Source organism: Phascolarctos cinereus, unplaced genomic scaffold (assembly GCF_003287225.1).
Source record: "Phascolarctos cinereus isolate Bilbo 61053 unplaced genomic scaffold, phaCin_HiC Scaffold_726;HRSCAF=1367, whole genome shotgun sequence".
Lineage (NCBI taxonomy): Eukaryota > Metazoa > Chordata > Mammalia > Diprotodontia > Phascolarctidae > Phascolarctos > Phascolarctos cinereus.
In genome coordinates, this window is record NW_027556098.1 from 345,366,909 (window position 1) to 345,388,871 (window position 21,963).

A 21,963-nucleotide genomic window follows, 5' to 3' on the forward strand; every position below is an offset into this window, starting at 1 on the left:
CTGGTGTGTTGAAAGAAATTGGCCAGTGTATTAATTTCTACCAGGGCAGCTTCCTGCCATCAACCACAGTCATGTTTATGGTTACACTATTTTGTAAGAAATAATTCTGAAATCCTAATCCACTGTTGCCCAGCACTGGATGGAAACTGTCAAAAGGAACATTTCTTACTGGCAAGTCAAGTGATTAAGTTCTCTCTCCTTCTCTCAGGCAGGATTTTCGGAACAGTGAAGTGCTGTACAAATACATCCATGGATTTAGCTTCTGAGTATGAGGCATTGTCTGCCACTTTATGTCCATGGCACACAGTACAGCCTAATTCTGTTTCCATCTTTGCCAATAGCTAGCTCCCCAGGAGTTACTAGCAAGTGACTAGGCTAATCTTGGTCGGCCTCATCAAATTATAAACTCACTAATAGCAAGGGACTATGGCCTCTACTAACTTTGCACTGTCACAGTGAATACTGTGGTACTATATGTATAATGTGCTTTTGTATCTGTACGTATATACACACACATAAAATATCACTCACTGAGAAAGCATATGTGAAGTGTTTTGTGAACCAGAATAGGAATAATTCTTATAACATGTTTAATAGTTCTGAAGTATAAATTGCTGATACCTAGTTAATGAAATTGCAGTTTTCTAAAAGATGAATACATGAATATAAAATGAAGTATTTATTAATTATATACCTTAGTAAAGAATCCTACGTAGTTTCAATATTGGTATACATATATCTGATGCGTTTTCTTTCTTTATACAACTTGAAAGATTTATTAACATCTTTTGTTTTGATACCACAGTTCTGAATATATTTATCACCTCTATTGCCTTTACCCTCCACATTCCTATGCCAACCTAATGCAGTTTAGGGGTTCAGTGCTGGGACCCCAAAATCACACTTCCTGTGTCCTGCCTAAAAGAATTTAACCCAAGCCTTCTTTCAGCCAAAGACAAGGTTTATTTGAACATCTGTCATATTGAGCAGACTTTTAAGGAGTCTGAACATTAGTAAGCTATTGCCTAGATTTTAAGAATCTAAGCAGTGGCTAGATTATAAGAATCCCAGCAGTGGCTAGATTATAAGAATCTGAGCATTTTAATGGAGACAAGATGGACCTTATATGCAGAAAGCCTGTGGGAGGGATCTAGGAGTGGCCAAGTAGTCTAGGAGGTAATGGAAGGCCAGTTGATTGGATTATAGCCTCAGGCAAATGCCAGAGATTTGGCCATGTTGGAAGGTCCAGAGTTTTTCCTTTCTGGGGCCCAGATCCCAACCCCATCATTCCCCCCTCAAACAAATGGGACACAAATTTCTTTTGGAGTAAGGGGCAAAGTTCTTGTGGGGATGTTGGCTGGTACTCACTGTTTGCTACCAACTGTAGCTGAATGGCCCATAGTCTGGAAGATACAAATCTGACAGAAAAAACTGCAGGGCCCAGATATAAAGCAGGGACTAGATTTAGGGCCCAACTTTGAGAGGATAAAACATCCTTAGCTCCGTTTGGATTCAGATAATTCAGTTTTCCAACATGCAGTATCAAATCCACCTCATAGCCAGACTCTGGAATAAGTGGGTGGGTTACATTCCCTTTCAAAGGAACGTAATGGGGAAACTGAACCATGAGGATCCCATCTTAGACTGAGGCTAAAATTGTCCTCTTAGCTTTTCCCAATGCTCACTTCCCACCAGTATCATCTTCTCTGAGTAGCTTGTGGCATTTCTCTCAGATAGTGGATTATTGATTATCAATGGATTATGACCCCTCAGACAACTCAAAATAAAATCCTATGAGCTTTTACCTCAAACAGCAAGTTTTATTAATCACAGCTTAGGAAAAATGTTTCCAGGATTCACATCTCAAACTTAAATTTGTCCTGGGTATAAAAAGCCAGTCATTAGAGATTTCTATATACTTGCAAATTCTCAGCAAGCCAAATATAACCCAGACAAGATTTTTTGGCTAGTTTACACATTAAAACAATAACCAACATTTAGCAGTAACTAAATTATGAAAAATTGCTTAACATAACTGATACAGAAAGTTCACCAATTTGAAACTTGAAACAAACCCATTACCAATCAGGTGACTCCAGTTTTGTTAAATGCACTTCCAAATTACTTTACACAGAGAGTCAACATTTCATCATTAACAGTTAAAACTACAAATTTAAAAGAGAGTGCTTACCCAAGTTTGGAGTCTAGCTTCATTATCTTGAGCAGGATGTGCTGAACCTGGGTGATGCTTCCAAGCAAAGGTTGCCCTAGAGCCCAGGCCATTGCCAGGAGGGCCCACATTGTAGCTGCTGCCCCTCCCCCCTCCTTCCTTTCCCAGGTTGGGGAGGGCAAAATGAAAGGTGAGGGGTAAAGCGTGAAACTCTCTTCTCCTATGAGAGAGGTTAACAGATACCCTCTTGACTCAAGAGAAGGGAGTGACCAGGTTGTACAGGTGTTTCAAAACTCCTTAATGATCAATCACAAAACCTCCAGAATATGCCAAGATATTTTTAGCTTTTCTAACTTTCCTTGTAACCTCCATGAAAGAGGATTCAGAGGCACAGAGGGAAGGGAGGAAGTAAGCCTCAGGGAACCAAAAAGCAACTGCAGTTTTCCCCAATTCCCTAGAGCAAAGGGAATTAACAGAATTGAGCATATTCTTCCAGATAGGGTGTCTGTCCATGTCCTCTATGCTGTGGAAGGTGTACTCAGGTCCATGGCCTTGAACCAACCCAGTGGACCAAGAGCCTGAGAGCATCAGGCTGAGTGAGAGGAGCCTCGTAACTGTCTGCCAGAAAAGTACCTCCAAGCCTTGGTGCTTGGAGAGCAACCCTAACTGCTGAGCAAGAAAGGGGGGGAGCCTTACATACCTTCCAGTCTTTGCCAAAGAAGAACTTGGGGTTAAGCAGTTTCCCTGTATGGGCCACCAAAATGATGCAGTTTAGGTGTTCAGGCATGCTGGAACTCCAAAATCAAAACATGTGGGTCCTGCCCAAAAGAATTTGACCCAAGCCTTCTTTCAGCCAAAGACAAGGTTTATTAGAACATCCGTCATATTGGGCAGACTCTTAAGGAGTCTGAACATTAGTAAGCTATTGGCTAGATTTTAAGAATCTAAGCAGTGGCTAGATTACAAGAATCTGAGCATCTTAATGGGGACAAGATGGACCTTATATACAGAAAGCCTGTGGGAAGGATCTAGGAGTGGCCAAGTAGTCTAGGAGGTAATGGAAGTCCAGTTGACTGGATTATAGCCTCAGGCAACTGCCAGAGATTTGGCCATGTAGGAAAGTCCAGGATTTTTCCTTTCTGAGGCAGAGATCCCAACCCCATCACATCCACCAACCTTTATTAGTAACAAAGGAAAAAATATATATAGCTGACTAAACACACTAACCAAATTTGACAGCAAACACTACATTCCACACCCATAGCATTTATCTCACCAATGAAAGGAAGTTCATTTCTCACACATTTTATTTAGCCAAGATCATTTGTTGTCATTACATAGCATTCTGCTAATTTTATAACTTTTCATTTATATTTTTGTAGTCATTGTACATATTATTTTCCTCATTCTGTTTAATCAACTTTGTATTAATTCATACAAGCCATCCCATGCTTTTCTCAATTCCTTATTTTCTTTCTTTTTTACATGTCAATAGTATTCCAAAATAATGATATGCTACATTTTATTTTGTTATGCCCCTTTGATGGACACACACTTGTTTCCATTTCTTTGCTTCCACAGAAAATGCTACCAAGAAAATTTAGTTATGTATGAGACCTTTGTTTCTCTCTGTGACATATGCCTAGCAGTGAAATATCTGGATCTAAGATGATGAATGATCTAGTTACTCTCTCATATGATTACAAATTATTTTCCATATATGTTGGATCAATTCATAACTCCATCGAGTGCATTAGTGCCTACCTTACTACAGCATCTCCAACACTGCCTTTCTCATTCTTTTGTTATTTTTGCCAATGATCTGGTTATGATGTAAAACCTCAGAGGTGTTTTCATTTGGTTTTCTCTTACTTTTAGGGATCTGGAACAATCTTTCACATGGTTGTTTACAATTTCCAGTTCTTCCTTTGAGAATTGTTTGCTCACATTCTATGACCATTTATCTACTGAGCAATGGATCTTCAACTTAGATAGTTATGTTCATTCCCTATATATCTTGGATGTATCAAACATTTATCAGAGATATTTGATGCAAAGGTTTTCCCTAATTGATCATTCCATTTCCTATTCTAATTTTCATTGATTTGATTTTACTCATGCAAAAACTTTTCAATTTCATGCAAATAAAATTTCCTATTCTATTATTTGTGATCATCTCTACCCACTCCTTTTAAAAAGAATTATTGTTAGCTTTTTTCCTTTTTTTTTTTTTTTGAGAAGCAACTGGTATTAAGCGACTTGCCCAGAGTCACACAGCTAGTAAGTGTTATGTGCCTGAGACCAAATTTGAACTCAGGTCCTCCTGACTCCAAGGCTGGTGCTCTATCCACTGCACCACCTAACTGCCCCTTGTTAGCTATTTCTTTTGTGAAAGTTTGGAACCTTCAATTTTTCTCTTTTTTATGTGTGGCCTCTTAGAATTTTCTGTGGTTTGTAGTTTGGGGTGTGGTTCATTCCCTAAAAATATACACAAAATTAAAGAAAAGAAAGGTCTACAAATATAACTTAAGAGGTTTTTATTACTATTTTAATTTTCTTTGAAAAAATGATTTCTCAGTCTGTCAAGTGAAACAAAAGCATTTTGGAAGTATTCACCACAGGCTTTTCAATCTAATTAGGTAATTTAGTTTCAGAATAGTGCCCTTAACTCTTCTTAGTAACCCAAATTGTAACAGTAAAGAGACAACTGGTGCATGACAAACCCTTAAGCACAGAGAGTAGGAAGGCCTTTATTCAAGTAGCTTGGCTTGAAAAAAAATAATAGAATCATAGTACTCAAAAAGCTCTTCAAGACCATCTAGTTGGATGCTTTCATTAAACTACTATGAAAATTAAGTGGCTTTTAGGTCAAGAAGAAGCTAATTCATAATCTAGTTAGTATAAGAAGCAAGGTGTTGTGACACCTAGTCCATCAATGATTCTACCTCTGGGCTGCCTATCTCACAGATACAGCTTTTTCAACAATTAATTAACAGAATGCTGACTGATAAACCAAGAAAAAAAATGCTTCTCTATTCCTTTTTCTCTAATGTTTAGATTCACCCGAATGGTTCTCCCATATACAAAAGAGAGTGCCCCCCTCATATTTTAAAATGAGTCTAAATTTATTCTGATTTTCAGTTTGCTTTATATTTCTCTTTATGTCTCAAATAAGAACATGATATCTAATCCCTCCCTGTACCCCTATATATTCTATTATTTCAGTAGGATTAATTTACAATGATCCTTTTAAAAATCCCATGCCTTTTTTTAATTCCTTACCTTCTCAAGAATTCTCTAGACTTGATTCCCAGGAGCGTGAATTTTTAATGAAAATATCACCTTGCAGTGAAACATGTTCCATAACTTTTCTGGGGGACTGTATCCCATGGTCTTTTCCCCCTATCCCTTTTGGCTCAGGACACTCACCCTTTAATTCTTTAAAAGAAAGGCTTATTGATGTGTTTTATTTTTACATTATATTTTACCTTTTAATATTACTAATATCTACAGTTTAGCCTACTCCTTGAAAAGTCTTTTGTAACCAAATAAAATAATTAAGCAAAACTAACAATATAGCGACCTCATCAAAAAGTACATTCAAAATGCCACATCTGTAGCACACCCCCCCACTTCTCCATTTTTTTTTTTAATTAACAGAAATCTATTTTCAATCCCACTCCTCCTTTGGAAAACAAAAGGAAAAGAAAAACAAATTCTTTGTAAAATATACATATAAAGCAAAATGAATTCACTCATTGGTGTGCAATTTATATTGTAATATCAATATTATAAAATCAAGCAGTTTTGAAGAATTTTGTAAACAAATGAAGAATGAAAGGAAAGGAAACAAGATGTGTGTGTCTGTATACACATACACACGTATTCTGAGAGTTCATAATTTTGTAATTATAAGGGCTGAAATATTTGGCTTAGCACACAGCATAAAGGGAAGCAAATTATAATGAAACAGACAAAATAAAAAAAGACAGTGACAAAAGAAATTGGGAAAGGAAAATAAAAGCTAAAAATGCATCAGAATGTCAATTAGATAAATGTAATTAATACAAGCCATATAAATACATGAATTTATTTTGGGAATGTTTACAAAAGTGAATTTATTTCATGGCAAGCTACCAAATGGATCAAATACTTACAGGTATGTTCACTGAAGGGGAGAAATTGTTTCTTACAAGTAAATGAATTAATCACTATAGCAGAGGTGTCAAACACAGCAACACTCCGCAGTACTGACCAGATTAAAATGTGATTGGTGAAATATTTAACAAATATTTATTTGACAAAATAAATAAAAATACAGTAGACCACAAATAGTGTTAATATGTGGTTTTTTAAGTCAATATGCTGCCTGCAAGTATTCTTATAGACCAATTAGTGGTGCCCTTTTTATTTGAGTTTGACACCGCTGCTCCAAAGTTAAAGTCAATGTTTAAGGTTCAAACTGAAAGAATATGGAGGAGAATTATATTTTTTAAACTCTTCATAGTAGTTACTTGAATTTTTTTCACTATTGCTAATGTCTTTAGAATACCATGTGCCCCTTAACAAATGAATAGTTCAGTGACTTCTTTAGATTAATGTTTTGTTCTATTTTTAAATTGTTTGTAGGTTTATGGGGTTGTTTTTAGATCCTGAAGACAAGCAGATAGACAGATGGATGGATAAATAAAAATATAAAATATTTAGTATGTGTTTCTCTATCAAAACAGCGGGGATACCAATATAAGCAAGAAAGGCAGTCCCAGTCCTTGAGGAACTAACATTCTCTTAGAAAAAAAGGCAACACATGAAGTAGGGGATGGGACAAGTAGCTAGCAAACCTGTGTAGCAGGCACAGTGTGGATATGGTGGCTGAGAAATGACACGGAATCCTGGTTCTTAATAAGATAAAGCAAAATCTCACCAAGCAGAAATAAGAGTGGTTCCAAAGGCAGAGTCCTAGGTTCTTGGGAAGGAGAGATGAAGAAAGATTAATTTGACGAAAGGGATGAAAAAATTATTAAACATTGATCCCACTTTCCCCAGAGTCTGTATGTACTTGTGGGAGAGTATGTCACACAGATTTTTGAAGGGATATTTTGTATCCCTCTTAGAATTGTACCACTTTAAATAATACTCTTTTGAAAGTTAGTTAAGGCTGTCTAACTGAAGGACTCTCAACTGAAATATTTTGGAGGGAAACACAAATGTGGGGCTTAAACTGATGTCCTTAAAGGTAACCCTCATTTCCCTGAAGTACTTCTTATACCCTGAGGTGCAGATGTAGCTAGCTAAGCTCTGGGCACAAAACTTATCATTGTGAATAAGTGTTGGGGTTAAGAATACCTCAGTGCTTACATGGGTTATACATTCAAATTAGAATAAATAGAAAAAAGAATTGCTAAAGACTGCAAAATGACAACATATAATTAAAATGTTTGTCTTTAAATTTATGTGGAAAGCAATGAAAAATAAAACAGTCCTCTAGCCCTATTCTAGAATGTTTTGTACTGATTATAGGAGAAGAAGCAAAGGTTAAGTAATATATGTTATATAGCAGATCACAAAAAATGTTCAATAAATGCTATGTAATGAATGCTATTTACATTGATTTTCTTCAGTGATTTTTTTTTTACTTCTTTTACTATCTGGCCAATTCTGATTTTTAAGGAATTATTCTCTTTAGTATTTTTTGTGCCTCGTTTAGCAGTTTATTAATTCTTTTTTTTCACAATTTTCTTGCCTTGCTTCACTTCTTTTCCCAATTTTCCTCTACCATTCTTATTTGATTTTTAAAACTATTCTTATTTGAGTTTTAAATTCATTTTTTCTCTTTTGTTATCTTGGGTTTTTTTAGTTCTTCTAGGAATTCTTGTTGGACTTGTGTCCAACCTGAATTTTTCACTGAGACTTTTCTTAGAGATGTTTTCAACCCATTGTCTTCTTCTAAGTTTGGTCTTGAGCTTTCCTTGAATACGATGTCTTTATGTATAGTCAACCTAGTCCAGCTGCTCTTCTCCTCTTTGTTTTCCTTAATGACTTTTCTATTTCATTATGTAGCATATCAGGGCCTATAATGTTACAGTCCAATTATGGCAGCTCTGCTGTCATTGATGGAAAGTATAATTTGTCATTGAAATTTTCGCAAATATTTTCCATTTTTTGTCAGATCATTACCCTTCATTGTCCAGTTTCATCCTTCAGTACATATGCTGAATCAAATATTCATATATCTAAAGTTGGATGGGAACCTTGAAGGCCATCTTGTACAGGAGAAAACTGAATCACAAGGCTAATTGACTTAAACAAGGTCACACAGTTCATAAGCTGCAGAGGTGATATTTCAACCAAGGCCCTGTTGCTCTATAATAGGCCTCTTTTTTTAATCTTTTTAAAATTTTTGAACTTATACCCACCCTTCCAAAAATTATTTCCATTCACAGAGCAGCATAAAAAAGAAAATTCTATATGAAACCATAAACCACCATTTCTCAGTGCTTGCTTTTAAAAAAAAGGTCTATAATAAATTCTATATTTCACTTTCAAAGCTCTCCTATTTATTGTAATCTTTCTTCATTTCTTTCTGTTTTCTTTTTTACTTTTAAAAAAATGCCTCCGTAGCCTTTTTGGGGATAACACTATTGTTAAAACACATTCTTGCCCTCCTCTTTCCCCAATTAACAAAAAGAAAAATAAAGCCTTGGAGCAAATTAGCACGGTCAAACAAAATGAAGTCACACAACGTCAATGGCCAAAAATATGTTTTTGCACCTTGTGTCCATTGCCTCTCTGTCAGGAAGAGAATGACATGCTTCCTCAAGAAACATGGTTGGAGGAGAGGGTCCCAAACCACTAATTTCATTTACATATGAACCTCCCAATGACGAGTCATTATTCCACATTCTATATTTTGAATTCCTGTAAAGATGACCTTATTTTTGTTTCTCACACACACTACTTCATTTCCCATCTCTGTGACTTTGAATTTGATGCTCCACAGGGCTGAAAAGTACTCCCTCCTCATCTCTGCCTGATAGACTCTCGGCCACTTGTACCAAATTCCCTATGAATACTTTCCTAGTTCCCACCCCTCCCCACTGCTACCTGCCCCACCTCCCAAATCCCTTAGTGTGCAACTACTTTGTATATATTCATATTTATTCGTTTTATGTAAGGATGGAGTGTGTTGGATAAATCACCCAAGGCACCCCACTTCACTTAAAGTAAGAGATAAGATACCTTCGGTGGGGTGTGAACATGTCTCAACCAACCAAGCACTAAAATTCTTTAGAATGAATGTGAAATGTCTTCCAGAAGTGATATCAGTTGGTGAAAAGTATGTTCTCATTGAGTGAGGAAATTAGCAATGACCTATGAGTCATCTAAAAAATGAAAGATGTGTACAGAACCCAGCTTATTCTAGTGTCTGACAGAGATTCAGATTCCAGAAAATATTGAAAGAGAATAAAATGTTCCAACTTAACCCCTCGAGGAGAATTATTTGGGGGTCAGGGAGATGAGGGAAGGAAGGAAAGCATAGTGCCTATTTCTCTTCCATAGGTGACCTAAATGGTCAAAGGAGTGATGCATTACGGACCACTTCCTGTTTTTCTTTAGGGTTTTGCCCATAGGCATTTTGACATTATTGTCCTCTTCCTGGTCTTCCCTGTCACTATAATAACTTTTTACAAACAGATTCTTTGTTGTTGTTGTTTTTTGCTCATTTTTTTTTTGGTGGGGGGGAAAGGCGGTTTCCTTTCTTTTAAATTTGATCTCTGCTGTGTCTCAGGCTTCTTGTACCAGTGGCTGCAGGCCCTGGCTGTTTACTTGGTGCTATGCTGATGTTGCCCTGAGGCCCACAGAAGACCCTCATGCCCAGTGCTGTGTTCAGGGGGTAGAGTAAGGGGTAGCTGGTGCTGCTGGAGGCTGTAGGTTTCTAGCAGCTTACATCATGCTGAGTGGGAGTCCTAGTAGTGGTGTCTGGTGTGTGCTAAGGCCTAGTGGGTTTTTTTCTGCATTTCCTTGGAACTACGCTGAAGCACGTAGAGGTCTGGCTGCTGGAGGGGTGTTTGTTTGTCAGAGGCTGTACTGAAGCACAGAGCTGGAGTCTGCCAGTTCCCCTGGCTATGCTGAGGCCCACGGTGGGCCCTGGTGTTGGTGTTTCCCTGCTCCACCACACTGGGGCTCAGGATTCCCCACTGGTTTGCTGAGGTAGGTCTTGCTATTGGCTTGCAGGAGGCTTCTTGTCCTGGAATGCACTCCCCTTTTACCCGAGTGAGACAGACCTTTCTTGCCCCTCCTCTAAATCTCCTGGGCTAAAAGACTGCTCCACCCCATCTTTCCACTGGTTCTGCTGTTCCAGGATTTGTTCTGTGGAACTATTTTATGGTTGTTTGGAGGTGAATATGGGAGAGCTACAGAGATTTACTGCTTACTCTGCCACCTTGGTTCCTGGAAGTTGTCACACTGTAGCTATAAGTAGACTGCAGCATATTACCAGTAAATACTTGGGCCAGGAAAAGCAATGTAAAAATATTGTTGAAAAATTAGAATCTGAAAAGAAGTGCTATTAGCAAAAGTAAGTATTAACAAATGGATAGTCCATGTGCTCTGTTGGATCCTATAAAATATCAAGAGAGGGAGCATTTATGGGAACACATGGATGTGAGACCAACAGGGTGAAAAGGTATGGGTGGGTTGCAGATTGCACCATTGGAGAGAATACCCACATCACTGAGGTCACAGATCCATCAACATATCAACATATTGAATCATATGGTTATAGAAACATCTCAGCAAATATATCCTATCTATTGAACAAATGAATGAATGACACCTATTCACATACCTTTCCTATGTTTATGTTCATTTGTTAGCTAGGAAACTTCTGTCCATATTTCCATTTCTAACCACTACTATATGCATCTTATTTATGGTTCTAGGCTTTCTGGCCACATTTATATCCATGATAAACACTATGGGTTAAGGCATGGATGGAAAGGACGATGCTTTTCTTCCACCCTCTTCACAAAGCATAACAATGCTGCAGGGGACCAGTTAGAGAGAAAATACAACACACTGATGATGATAAGGATTGTACAAAACCTGTGAGAAGAAATATTGTTTTTCTAGGGCAACATGTCTATCTTTATATGAAATGTCAATAAAAATTTTTATATGATAATATATCAAGAATGTATCATACATCATTCTATATGATAATATGTCAGTATTCAACAAGCACTTATTAACCATTAATTATGAACCAGATAATGTGCTCTATGGTATAATAAGGAATTTAACTATATAGGAACAGTGACAAATATCTGAGGCAGCAACATGTAGTATATTATAATATTAGCAGAAGTATGTAACAGGCCCCTATTGGAGTGCATTAGTGTAGCCCAATTAGCAAATTGCTACACTATCATAAAGAATTCTTAAAAATCAAACTGTTATATTTTCTTTAGTCATAATTCTTTTATTACCTAGCATAGGAAGATAGATTTAGAGTTGTAAGAGACCTTAGAGGCCATTGAGTCCAACTATCCCATTTAGAGATAAGGAAACCGAGGAAATGGAGAGGTTAAGTGACTTGCCCAGTGTCATATAACTAATAAATGTCTCAGGTGGGATTTGAACCCTAGTCTTTCTGACTCTAATTCCAATATTCTACTCGCTATAGCACACTGCCTTAGATGTAAAAATCTGTTTGCTCTGCCTATTGAAGCTACCATGTATATATGATTTTGTTTTTCTTTTCATACAAACACTTACTATTAGGGTCACTAGTAAAAGGTTTAAGGAAAATTTCACCAAATTAGTATTACTTGTCCTGAAAAGGGAAAAAAAGCAGCAACCTTCTAGTATTCCTTGTGCGCTCTCTCTCTCTCTCTCTCTCTCTCTCTCTCTCTTCACACACACACACACACACACACACACACACACACGATTGGTTATTCTATATTTTCAATATGGCCATAATATATTAGAAGGGGCATAACATTAGGTTAAATATAAGGAGACACATTTGTCAGTGAAGATTATTAAATTTTCTCTTCAAAACTTACCTCTTCTAAGATAGGGTAAGCAGAGTTATCTATTAAGGAAGAAGCACAGTATTGACCAAAATGAAGGAATAGATTAAATAATATTAACTGCACAGCTTTTGACTCCACAAATATTTCCATAGTTGTCCAGTACCAAATATTCAAAAGAAAAATTAATAATTCAAGCATTCACACATTATTTTCTGAGAATCTAGAGAAGAGGTTTTTATTTGTATATGGTGTATGTGTGTGTGAGTGTGTGTGTGTGTGTGTGTGTGTGTGTGTGTGTGTTGTGTGTGTGTGTGTTAGACTCCTCTGACAATCTGGTGAACTCTGTGGACTACTTCTCACAATACCTTCTGTAAATGAATATAATAAAATACATAATATTACAAAGGAAAACAATTATCTTGAAACAGTTATCAGATTTTCTTTTGTTTATAAATTCATGGACCCCAGAATAATAACACTTGATCTAGATGATAGGTTTGACAAAGATAAGTGATATGATGCTTGATTAAATCACTCAGTTTTTTTCTAAATGTTTGGTGTCTTATAGAGGAATCTTAAGCAAGATCAGTGAATGCAAAAATAACTGTTTAATGTCCAAATCAACAGTTTATTTGATCTGTAACTTTGGGCCAGTCAGTCACAGGCTCTATTGTTCTCAGTTTCGTATTTGTAAATTATGCATTTAATGTGGATGTGTTATTGTCTTTTCCTACTTACACTTCAACACTTTTATCTCTCTTACCTTGTTGATATGAACAGTGCTTTCAGAAATTCATCTTATACTGTAGTCATAACTTCTACTTCTGTGTGATGAATCCATACTGTTATTTTTTTTAAAAATTTTTAAATTATGGAATAAAGCAAGAATTTCTATAACATAGTACAATAAAAAAGATGATTGCATATGAAACTGCAAATCCACCATGCATAACTTACTATTCCTTCCAAATATACAACAAAGTTATCATGTAAAGGGTTTTTTTTTCTTCCTTTCCCCTCATCCTGCCTTAGAGATGGCTACCATTATGCACAAATAGGTATATATGTTCAAAATTATTTTATACATACTTTTATTTATCAGTTCTTTCTCTTCATGTGTCCTTTATTTCTAATTTGTCTATTTATAATAGTCAAAATGACGTAGTCACTCAAAAGAATTCTTAATACAATATTGTTACTGTGTATGGTGTTCTCTTGGTTCTGCTCACTTTGGTCTTCACCATTTCATGTAAGTCTTTCCATGTCTTTCTAGGATCATTGATCTCATCATTCTGCCATGACTATATACCACAACCTGTTCTGTTATTCCCTAATTTATGGGGATCCCTGAAATTTCCAGGTCTTTGCTACCACAAAGAGTGCTGCTATAAATATCCATTTTCATTCAAAGTTATAATTGCTTTTTGTGAATTTCCTTCCATCTTAATTTAACTATTTTCTTTCTCAGCCTCTTTTTCACTCCATTCCTGTCATATTATCTTCTCTCCCCAATGTCCCACTCCCCATTAACCCACCCTTCCATGAGTCCCCTCTACCCTCTCTCCCACTCTCCCAAATCCCAATCTAAAAGTCTTTTCCCGACCCTGTCCCCCAGTTTTCCCACCTCTCTACATGTTCAGAAGGCTTATACATCCTTCCAGATGTATACATTGTTTCCTCTTCAACCCAGATGGGAGCAAGGTTAAAACATTACCAGTCCTCCACCCCCCACCTGTTTCCTCTGCATTCATTCTTCCTTTCACAGCCCATTTTTATAATTGCTCTTTTTTACCTTTTTCCTACCCAATTTTGTTTTTTAGAATCACCCCATCATATACAACTCAGCCCCACCCTTTCTTTCAAACTACCTTAGTAATGATGACAATTTTAAGAACACTGATAACATTTTCACATATGTAAGAAGTTAACAGTTTGACCTTTGTTTTATAATTAGTCTAATGTTTTCCTTATATTTCTTCTGGATCTTTCATATCAAATTTTCCGTGGAGTTCTGGTCTTTTTGTTACAAATATATGAACGTTTTTAAGTTTGTCAAATGTCCATTTTTTTTTAATCAGAATTATACTTAACTTTGGCAGGTAAGTTATTCTTGGATGCAACCTCAGCTTGTTTTCTCTTCGAAATATAATGTTTCAAGACCTATAGTCTTTTAAGTAGAAGCTGCTAGGTCTTACAAATTCCTGATTGTATTTCTATGGTATTTCAATTCATATTTTTCCCTTGTCACTTGCAATATTTTCTCCTTAACCTGTGAGTTTTGAGACTTAGCTATGATATTCCTGTAAGTTGTCCTGCTGGACCCTTCTACAAACTGTCTATAGAGCAGAGATTCTTAACCTGGGGTCTGTGAGCTTGTCTTTTTTTTATTCTTTCAAATTTTTTTGATAATTGTCTTTCACCAGTTTGCCAAAGGGGTCACACAAACAGTTTGATTACCTCTGACATAAATAACTTAGCCAAGGTGGTACAACTCTTCTGAGTATTTTTTTTATTCCACTTATACAAGATAGGGGTGTCATCAGTTATTCCTTATAATCTTTACAATGAAGATCTAATTTTTCAGTCACAACTACTGTCAGTGATACTCTAGGATCCAAGCCATTGTTTGAAATATGTTGCATCCTGATAAACCTAATTCATTGTTGCTGATGTTAACATTTATATTTTTAAGGTTTGCAAAGCACTTTATGTATAATCCCTCATTTTTCTACTCACAATAAACCTGTGCGATAGGTATACTAAACCCATTTTACAGATGAGAAAGCTGAACCAAACAAAGCTTAAATAGTGCAGCTCATAGTGCATGGGGCAGAATTAAATTTGGGGTCTTATTGACTCTAAGTCTAGCAATCTGTCTCTGATATTCACCCATCATCTTTACATTCATTTTCCTCATTTAAAAATACATCTTCCAAAATAGGGAAGATGTATTCTATCTTTTTCATTAATTATGTAACCATTAATTATCCTATTGATTATCAGACTTTTTTAGTTTCTACTATGTTTATTTATAAGGTGAAGCACTTTTCTATCCCATCACATATATGTAAGAGCAATTTTACATTACATTTATAAAATAGAATTTCAGCCATGCTGCTATTCCGTTAAAAAACAAACTGCCCTAAAACATACTTCATTGCAGCAATTCTGAAGGTGCATCCTGCTGAAGTTCCAGTCAATTTCTCACAGAAAGAGAATAGTTTAAAGAAAGCCCTAAATGCTGTATGATTGGAATTGAATTTCTTGACCCTTTCTTCATTCACAAAGTGTATCATGAGGCTGCCAACCTGAGAACGAGTCTTTTGTTTCCACTTTTCAGGTCAAGCTACAGAATGTACCAAATGGTTTATTCTCCCAAACTCTCCATCCTGTAGCATTTCTGCAATTGCTGATAAGTGAAAGTCAATTTTGGAATCCAATCACCCTTATCAGAACTCTTCACTACATATTTCTCAGGTTTAAAAACTTCAAATTTGATGTCCCCTATTGCTAGTTTCATTTTGAAGATCACTACAAGATTGCTATATAGCCAGAAGAGGTAAATGATGTAGGTAATAAATTAATTTTTTTGTAAGCAAGATGATAATCCATTATCAGTAGATATTTATTTTCCATATAATCCTAGCATTTCAGCCTTTTAAAAAAAAAAGCTTACACCATATAGGGTTGTTGTATATGGTAATTGTGTGTTTTTAACATTTCCATTCTTACTAGATGTTTTTGCCCAAATCTAGGAGAATAGAAAAAAAAAATTAGTGTGAGGTTATCCAAAGTCTCTCAACATTTATTCTTTAATTACTAACTCTTGCCCTTCTACTTCCACTAATCCTTACCTCCATTAATGAGTGTTTTTAACTCAGAGAAATAGGCATTGAAAGATGAAGTGGCATGCCCAACACCTTTGCATCATTTCCAGCATGACTGGGATGATGCCAAGTCCTATGGACTATCTTGCCATACATTCAAAAGCCTAGTTGACAAACATGATAATGATGATGTGAAATCAGGCACAAAGAAGTGGCTCCCACTAGAAGTGTTTACTAGAGGCATTCAAGTGAATGTTGGATAACCTCATGTTGAAGGGTTTTTGGAGAGATTACTATATTATAGTGGTTCTGACTGGGTAACCTTTCCAGCTATGAGATTCTTTGATTTTTTTTGTTTATGTCATTGTAAGATATATTTTGCTCCTTATTTCCTGTGTGTGTTTTGTTGTTTTACCACTACTAAATCCCCTATATTAAAGCAAAGAAATTTTTGCTGTTGTTCAGTCATTTCAGCTGTGTCCAACTCTTTATGATCTCATTTGGGGTTTTCTTGGCAGAGTTACTGGAATAGTTTTCCATTTCCTTCCCCAGCTCATTTTATAGATAAGGAAACTGAGGCAAACAGAGTCAAGCAACTTGCCTAGGGTCACACTGCTAGTAAGTGTCTGAAGCCACATTTGAGCTCCTGATTCCAACCCCAGTACTATATCCACTTCTCCACCTTGCTACCCCTAAGCTCAGAATACAAGCTGTTTAAATACTAATTCATTTTTTATCATGCAATGCTTCTTGTACCAATATCACCTCACAACTCCCAATAATCATATAGAGCAATCAAAATAACTTATTAAGCATCTAATATGGACTGTGCTTATATATATATATATATATATATATATATATATATATATATATACATATATACATATATATGTATATATATGTACATAATACACAATACACACACACATATACATATACATATATATACACACACACACAAAATGAATACATGGAAATTTGGTCAGGGTTCACTGGATGCATCAAGAAAGGTCCCTTGAAGAAAGCGACATTAATGGTTCCAAGACACGGCAAGACAGGAAGGAAGGAAATAGATTATCTGGCCTTATTCTCAGTTCTAAGTATAGGAAGTTATTAAAGTCATTCCTTTCCTTTGTAATCCAATTCAGATGTTACTTCCTCCCTAAAGACTTCAATGCCAACTCCTATTCCCACTGGGGTAAAATTTCTTTCTTCTCTTCATTTTTTCAAACTGGCCCTCTCATATCCTACCTTGTATGATATGTATTTTCAAAAACATTAAAGTCTCTTCCTCTCCCCACCAGATAGAATTATGTTCATTGAGAACAGAAAACATATTTTGCTCTTTTAGATTTGTATTCCCAGTGCCTAGCAGGATGACTTTCATATAGTAAGCACTTTATAATTCATTTGAATTTAGTAAGAAGCAGAGTACATGTAAATAGACTAAAATGGAAAAAATGAGGGGAGGGGCATTTTTACTTTATCATATAACACTCCTTATGCTAACCAACTTCAATGATTGACCACGAATGAAGGATTTACTTAATTAAGGAACCCTGAATTCAGTGATCAAAAGGTACGATATTCAGGATGCATAAGAATTACGGGAAGAGATAACATAAAAAGTACAAGAAAGGGATAATTATCTTCAGTATCACTGAACATCATTTCAACATCAGTTAATGTTATAACTGAAGATTTTATTTATGAAACGCCCAACCTTAGAATAACACTGCAGTGTTTAACTATGGAAAGTTCAAAACAACAAAAAATGAATGAAATGTGAACATTATCACCACAGTTCAAAGTGTCGTCTCTTACTATGTACGCAGGTAATATTGTCTCTAATGCTGCTACTGCAGGAGAAATTAAAACATCCATATTATTTCCAACATAGTCATATAATTTTGTAATCTACACAGAATAATTCTGTGAATACATTTTTCACATCATAGTGATTATATCACATCTTTAGTACACTAATTTTGAAATTGTCAAACATTCAATGATGCACTTTTTTGGGATAAAGGGTGATCATTTTTAGTTTAATTCAATATCTCTGCAAACTTAGACAAGTCATGTAAACACTCTGTGTTTCACTTTCCATGTAGCCTGTGGACAACAACGCTTCTATGATCTACTTCATAAGAATATCCAGATAAAAGCTGTAAAAATGTGAGTTATTATTAAAATGAGCCACCAGTGATCTTGCTTTAACAAAGCAAAACTGAGATAGGAAACTATTTTAATAAAACACACCCTAAACTGACCTATAAGAGTGGGGCTGTGGATCAAAAACATTCTATCCCAGCCAATGGGATGAGGCTTCAGTGGAATTTTAGCATAATGCTGTATCTGTGAGCTAGCTGATGGTGAAGAAAATCAGCACAAGACAATCCAAAGTCATAACAGGAAGCATCTGGCCTAAAAAGGTAAACAACAGTCAGTTTATCCAGAAGTTAAAAAGTAAAGGTAGAGTTCCAGAAGACATACAGCAACTGAGTTTCCAAGAAAACTTGGTAAGCAGAGCAGGGAGGAAAGATATAAAGGCAAAGGCTGAGAGAGACTTGAGAAAAAAATAACCCTTTGAGTGGCTCAAGGTCTACCACTGAGATACCCAGTTATACCAAAATAGTGTTGGTAGGCCTTCTCCTTTCTTTTCTTCTCATAAGCTATAGCTGCCACTGGCATACAATGGATAATTCATATATAACCCCACATGGAAGAGGAAAGCTGTTTCTCTGTAATCATCACACTCCCGTGTAGTTTCCTACAACTATCTTTCCTGCTTCATTATCTTAACATCATTTTGGGGAATGTTTTAATGGTTTATCCCCTTAGCATCTTAAAATAATGCATTGAATAAAAATGTACCTACATTATGCTTAATGGTTTCTGTACTTTGATGGATTCATCATAGTCCTGAAGTTAAAAAGATGTATCAAGGGATGAAAGGGAAATTTGTCATAATTTACTGTCTATGGATTTAGTCCTTTGCTACCCACTCCCTTCCTTTGGGAAATAAGATTACTTCAATTTGCTTTGATAAATCATAGATACCTTGCTTTGCTTACTAAGAACATCAAGAACGTCAATTTTGCATTTCCTGTCATGAATTTTCTTGAGAAAAAGAAAAAGTTATGACACTAAAAGTTTGAAAGAATGATTAACATCTAAGTTAGATACCATTAGGAAATGTAGCCAGGGCCAAAGCAAATTGTGTCATCCAAACTGATTTTTATAAGCTTTGGAAAATTATTTTTCTAAAGTAATGGTAAGCTACAATTTCAAAAATGCTTTAAAAGGATAGAGATTTATCTCTTCTGAACTTTATGTCACTTCTGCACACAGTAATTGCTTAATAAATTTAAATTGAATTGGTTGACATCATGGCCAAAATGATCATTCAGAAATTTCCCCTGATATAATCAACCGTGACCTGGTTCAATTAAGGGATTACATTCAAAATGTGGATTCTGATTTTTGAGGAATTCTTCCAGCAAGCATGCACATCTTCAGCCGTCTTATAAGTAGTTCCCACAAATACATAGACCCATCTTCTGTTTAATTATGCTACACGAGTAACTTTCATGTTATATTTCAAATAATTTGTTGTACATCAACCACTTTGCATGCCATTTGGGTTATAGCTTTTAAATGTATATTTCTAAATAGCTAAAAATCAAATAGAGTGAAAGTTACAATTCTAATTTGCAATTTCAGAAAGTGAAACATTAATGCATATAATATTTGTTTTAAAAACAAAATTTTATTTGATGTTGGCATGAGCAAAAAGCTTTAAATGTGTCAAATAAGATTTCTTGCAGTTCATAAGAGCCTTCTTACTAATATTATGGTTTGTGTTGTGTGTTTCATGTGTGATTTCAGATTCAGAGAAATAACATGGCATAAAACATGGCTCAGTTCTACTACAAAAGGAATGTCAATGCTCCCTACAGAGATCGCATCCCTCTTCGGATTGTAAGAGCAGAATCTGAACTCTCACCATCAGAGAAAGCCTATTTGAATGCTGTGGAGAAGGGGGATTATGCCAGTGTCAAGAAATCCCTGGAGGAGGCAGAAATCTATTTTAAAATTAATATTAATTGCATTGATCCCCTTGGAAGGACTGCTCTCCTTATTGCGATTGAAAATGAGAACCTAGAGCTTATTGAATTGCTCTTAAGTTTTAATGTGTATGTTGGAGATGCTCTATTACATGCCATAAGAAAGGAAGTTGTGGGGGCTGTGGAGCTGCTATTAAACCACAAGAAACCTAGTGGAGAGAAACAGGTACGTGCAGAATTATCACTATTAATCACAAGTCTTCCAAATGAGATTCTGTGGGTGTTAAAGAACCTAATGATCTTAAGGACTATAATGAACCAACTATAAGCAGTTAGAGGTGAAAATGCTTGTATATATACTTTGAAGGATCTGTGATCCATCACATAGATGTGGCCTTTCATTTTTCCAGATCACAGCCAACCCATGCCTTCTATCCCTTACCAATCACAGCCATGTTTTCTTGTATATTCAATACAGGGACTCTATTCAGAGTTCTGAGAGTATTCTTCTTTGTGTAGGTAAAATTGGAGAAGATATGTCATCTATCAGTTGTCCTTTGTTTTTGCCTCATGGTTGGCCCACCTTCTTTACTATTTATTCATCTATGATGACAAACTTTATATTGCTCCCTCTGAAAAATTCTCTTTGGTAATATGTTATAGCATATTTTTTTTATTACCATGAATACTTTTCTTGCCCTAGGGATAACTGAAACCTTTATTCTTCCAAGATCGTAGCATTCCATGACTCATAACTTTAGATTATCACCATAAGAATATGGGTATTTATTTTTTTAATTTAAATTTTTTTTATTAATTTATTTTGATTTATCAACAATCTCTTCCATATGCTTTTGAGTTTAAAATTTTTCTCCCTCTTCCTCCCCACCCTTCCCAAGAAGGCACACAATCTGATATAGGCTATATATTTACATTCCTATTAAACATATTTTCACATTAGTGAGGTTGTAAGTAAAAATTAAAACCAATAGGCAGAACCATCAGAAAGAGGAAACAAAACTCAACAGAAGAGAAAAAAAAATATAGCAATTCAACTTTCACAGTTATGATTACTATCTGTCTTTTTCTCCATCCTTTTTTCCCCTATTTATCCTTTTATTTCTCCTTTCTCCTTCCCCCCCACTAGTGTTTTGCTTTTGACCACTACCTCCTTCAGTCTCTCCTCCCTTCTATTATCCCTTTCTCTTTTCTTCCCCTTTGCCCTTACTGCTTCTTCCCTCCCTTCTATCCCCCCTTCCTTTTCTTTCCCCTTTTTCTTCCTACTGCCTATAGGGCAAGTTAGATTTCTATACCTGATTATGTTATTCCCTTCCTGAGCCAAATCTGATGAGAGTAAGGTTCAAACAATGTTCACCCCCCTCCCTTCTTTCCCTCTGCTGTAATAGGATTTTCTGTCTTTTCCTTTAATGTAATTTACACTTGTCTGTCTCCTCCTTTCTCAGTAAGTACTCTAAGATCAGACTAATCCACTTACTTGGATCCATTTAACACATTTGATTAGATTTTTTAAAAAATTATTACATCAAAGTCAACAAATATCCACCCCCTTTAATATGGTGTAATAACAATACAGTTCTCAAGAGTTGCAAGTGTTATCTTCCCTCGTAGGGATGTAAACATTCTGCCCTTATTAACAACATTTTGTATCTTTCTCTCCCATTTACCTTTTTATGTCTTTCTTGAATCTTGTACTTGAAGATCAATTTTTTTGTTGAGCTCTGGCCTTTTTATGAGGAAGGTTTGGAAGTCCCCCTATTTCGTGGAATATCCGTCTCCTCCTTTGAAAAATTATGCTTATTTTTGCTGAGTAGGTGATCCTTGGCTGCAATCCA

General features: G+C 35.8%; 1 protein-coding gene across 1 annotated transcript in view; it reads left to right on the forward strand.

The window, feature by feature from the left end:
• TRPC4 (transient receptor potential cation channel subfamily C member 4) overlaps nt 1–21,963 on the forward strand; it is a 271,822-nt gene that overhangs the window by 71,192 nt on the left and 178,667 nt on the right. Inside the window, 1 exon segment of the mRNA XM_020970010.2 lies at nt 19,932–20,336. Within this exon segment, the coding sequence (XP_020825669.1) occupies nt 19,959–20,336 (378 nt within the window). The 5' untranslated portion in view covers nt 19,932–19,958.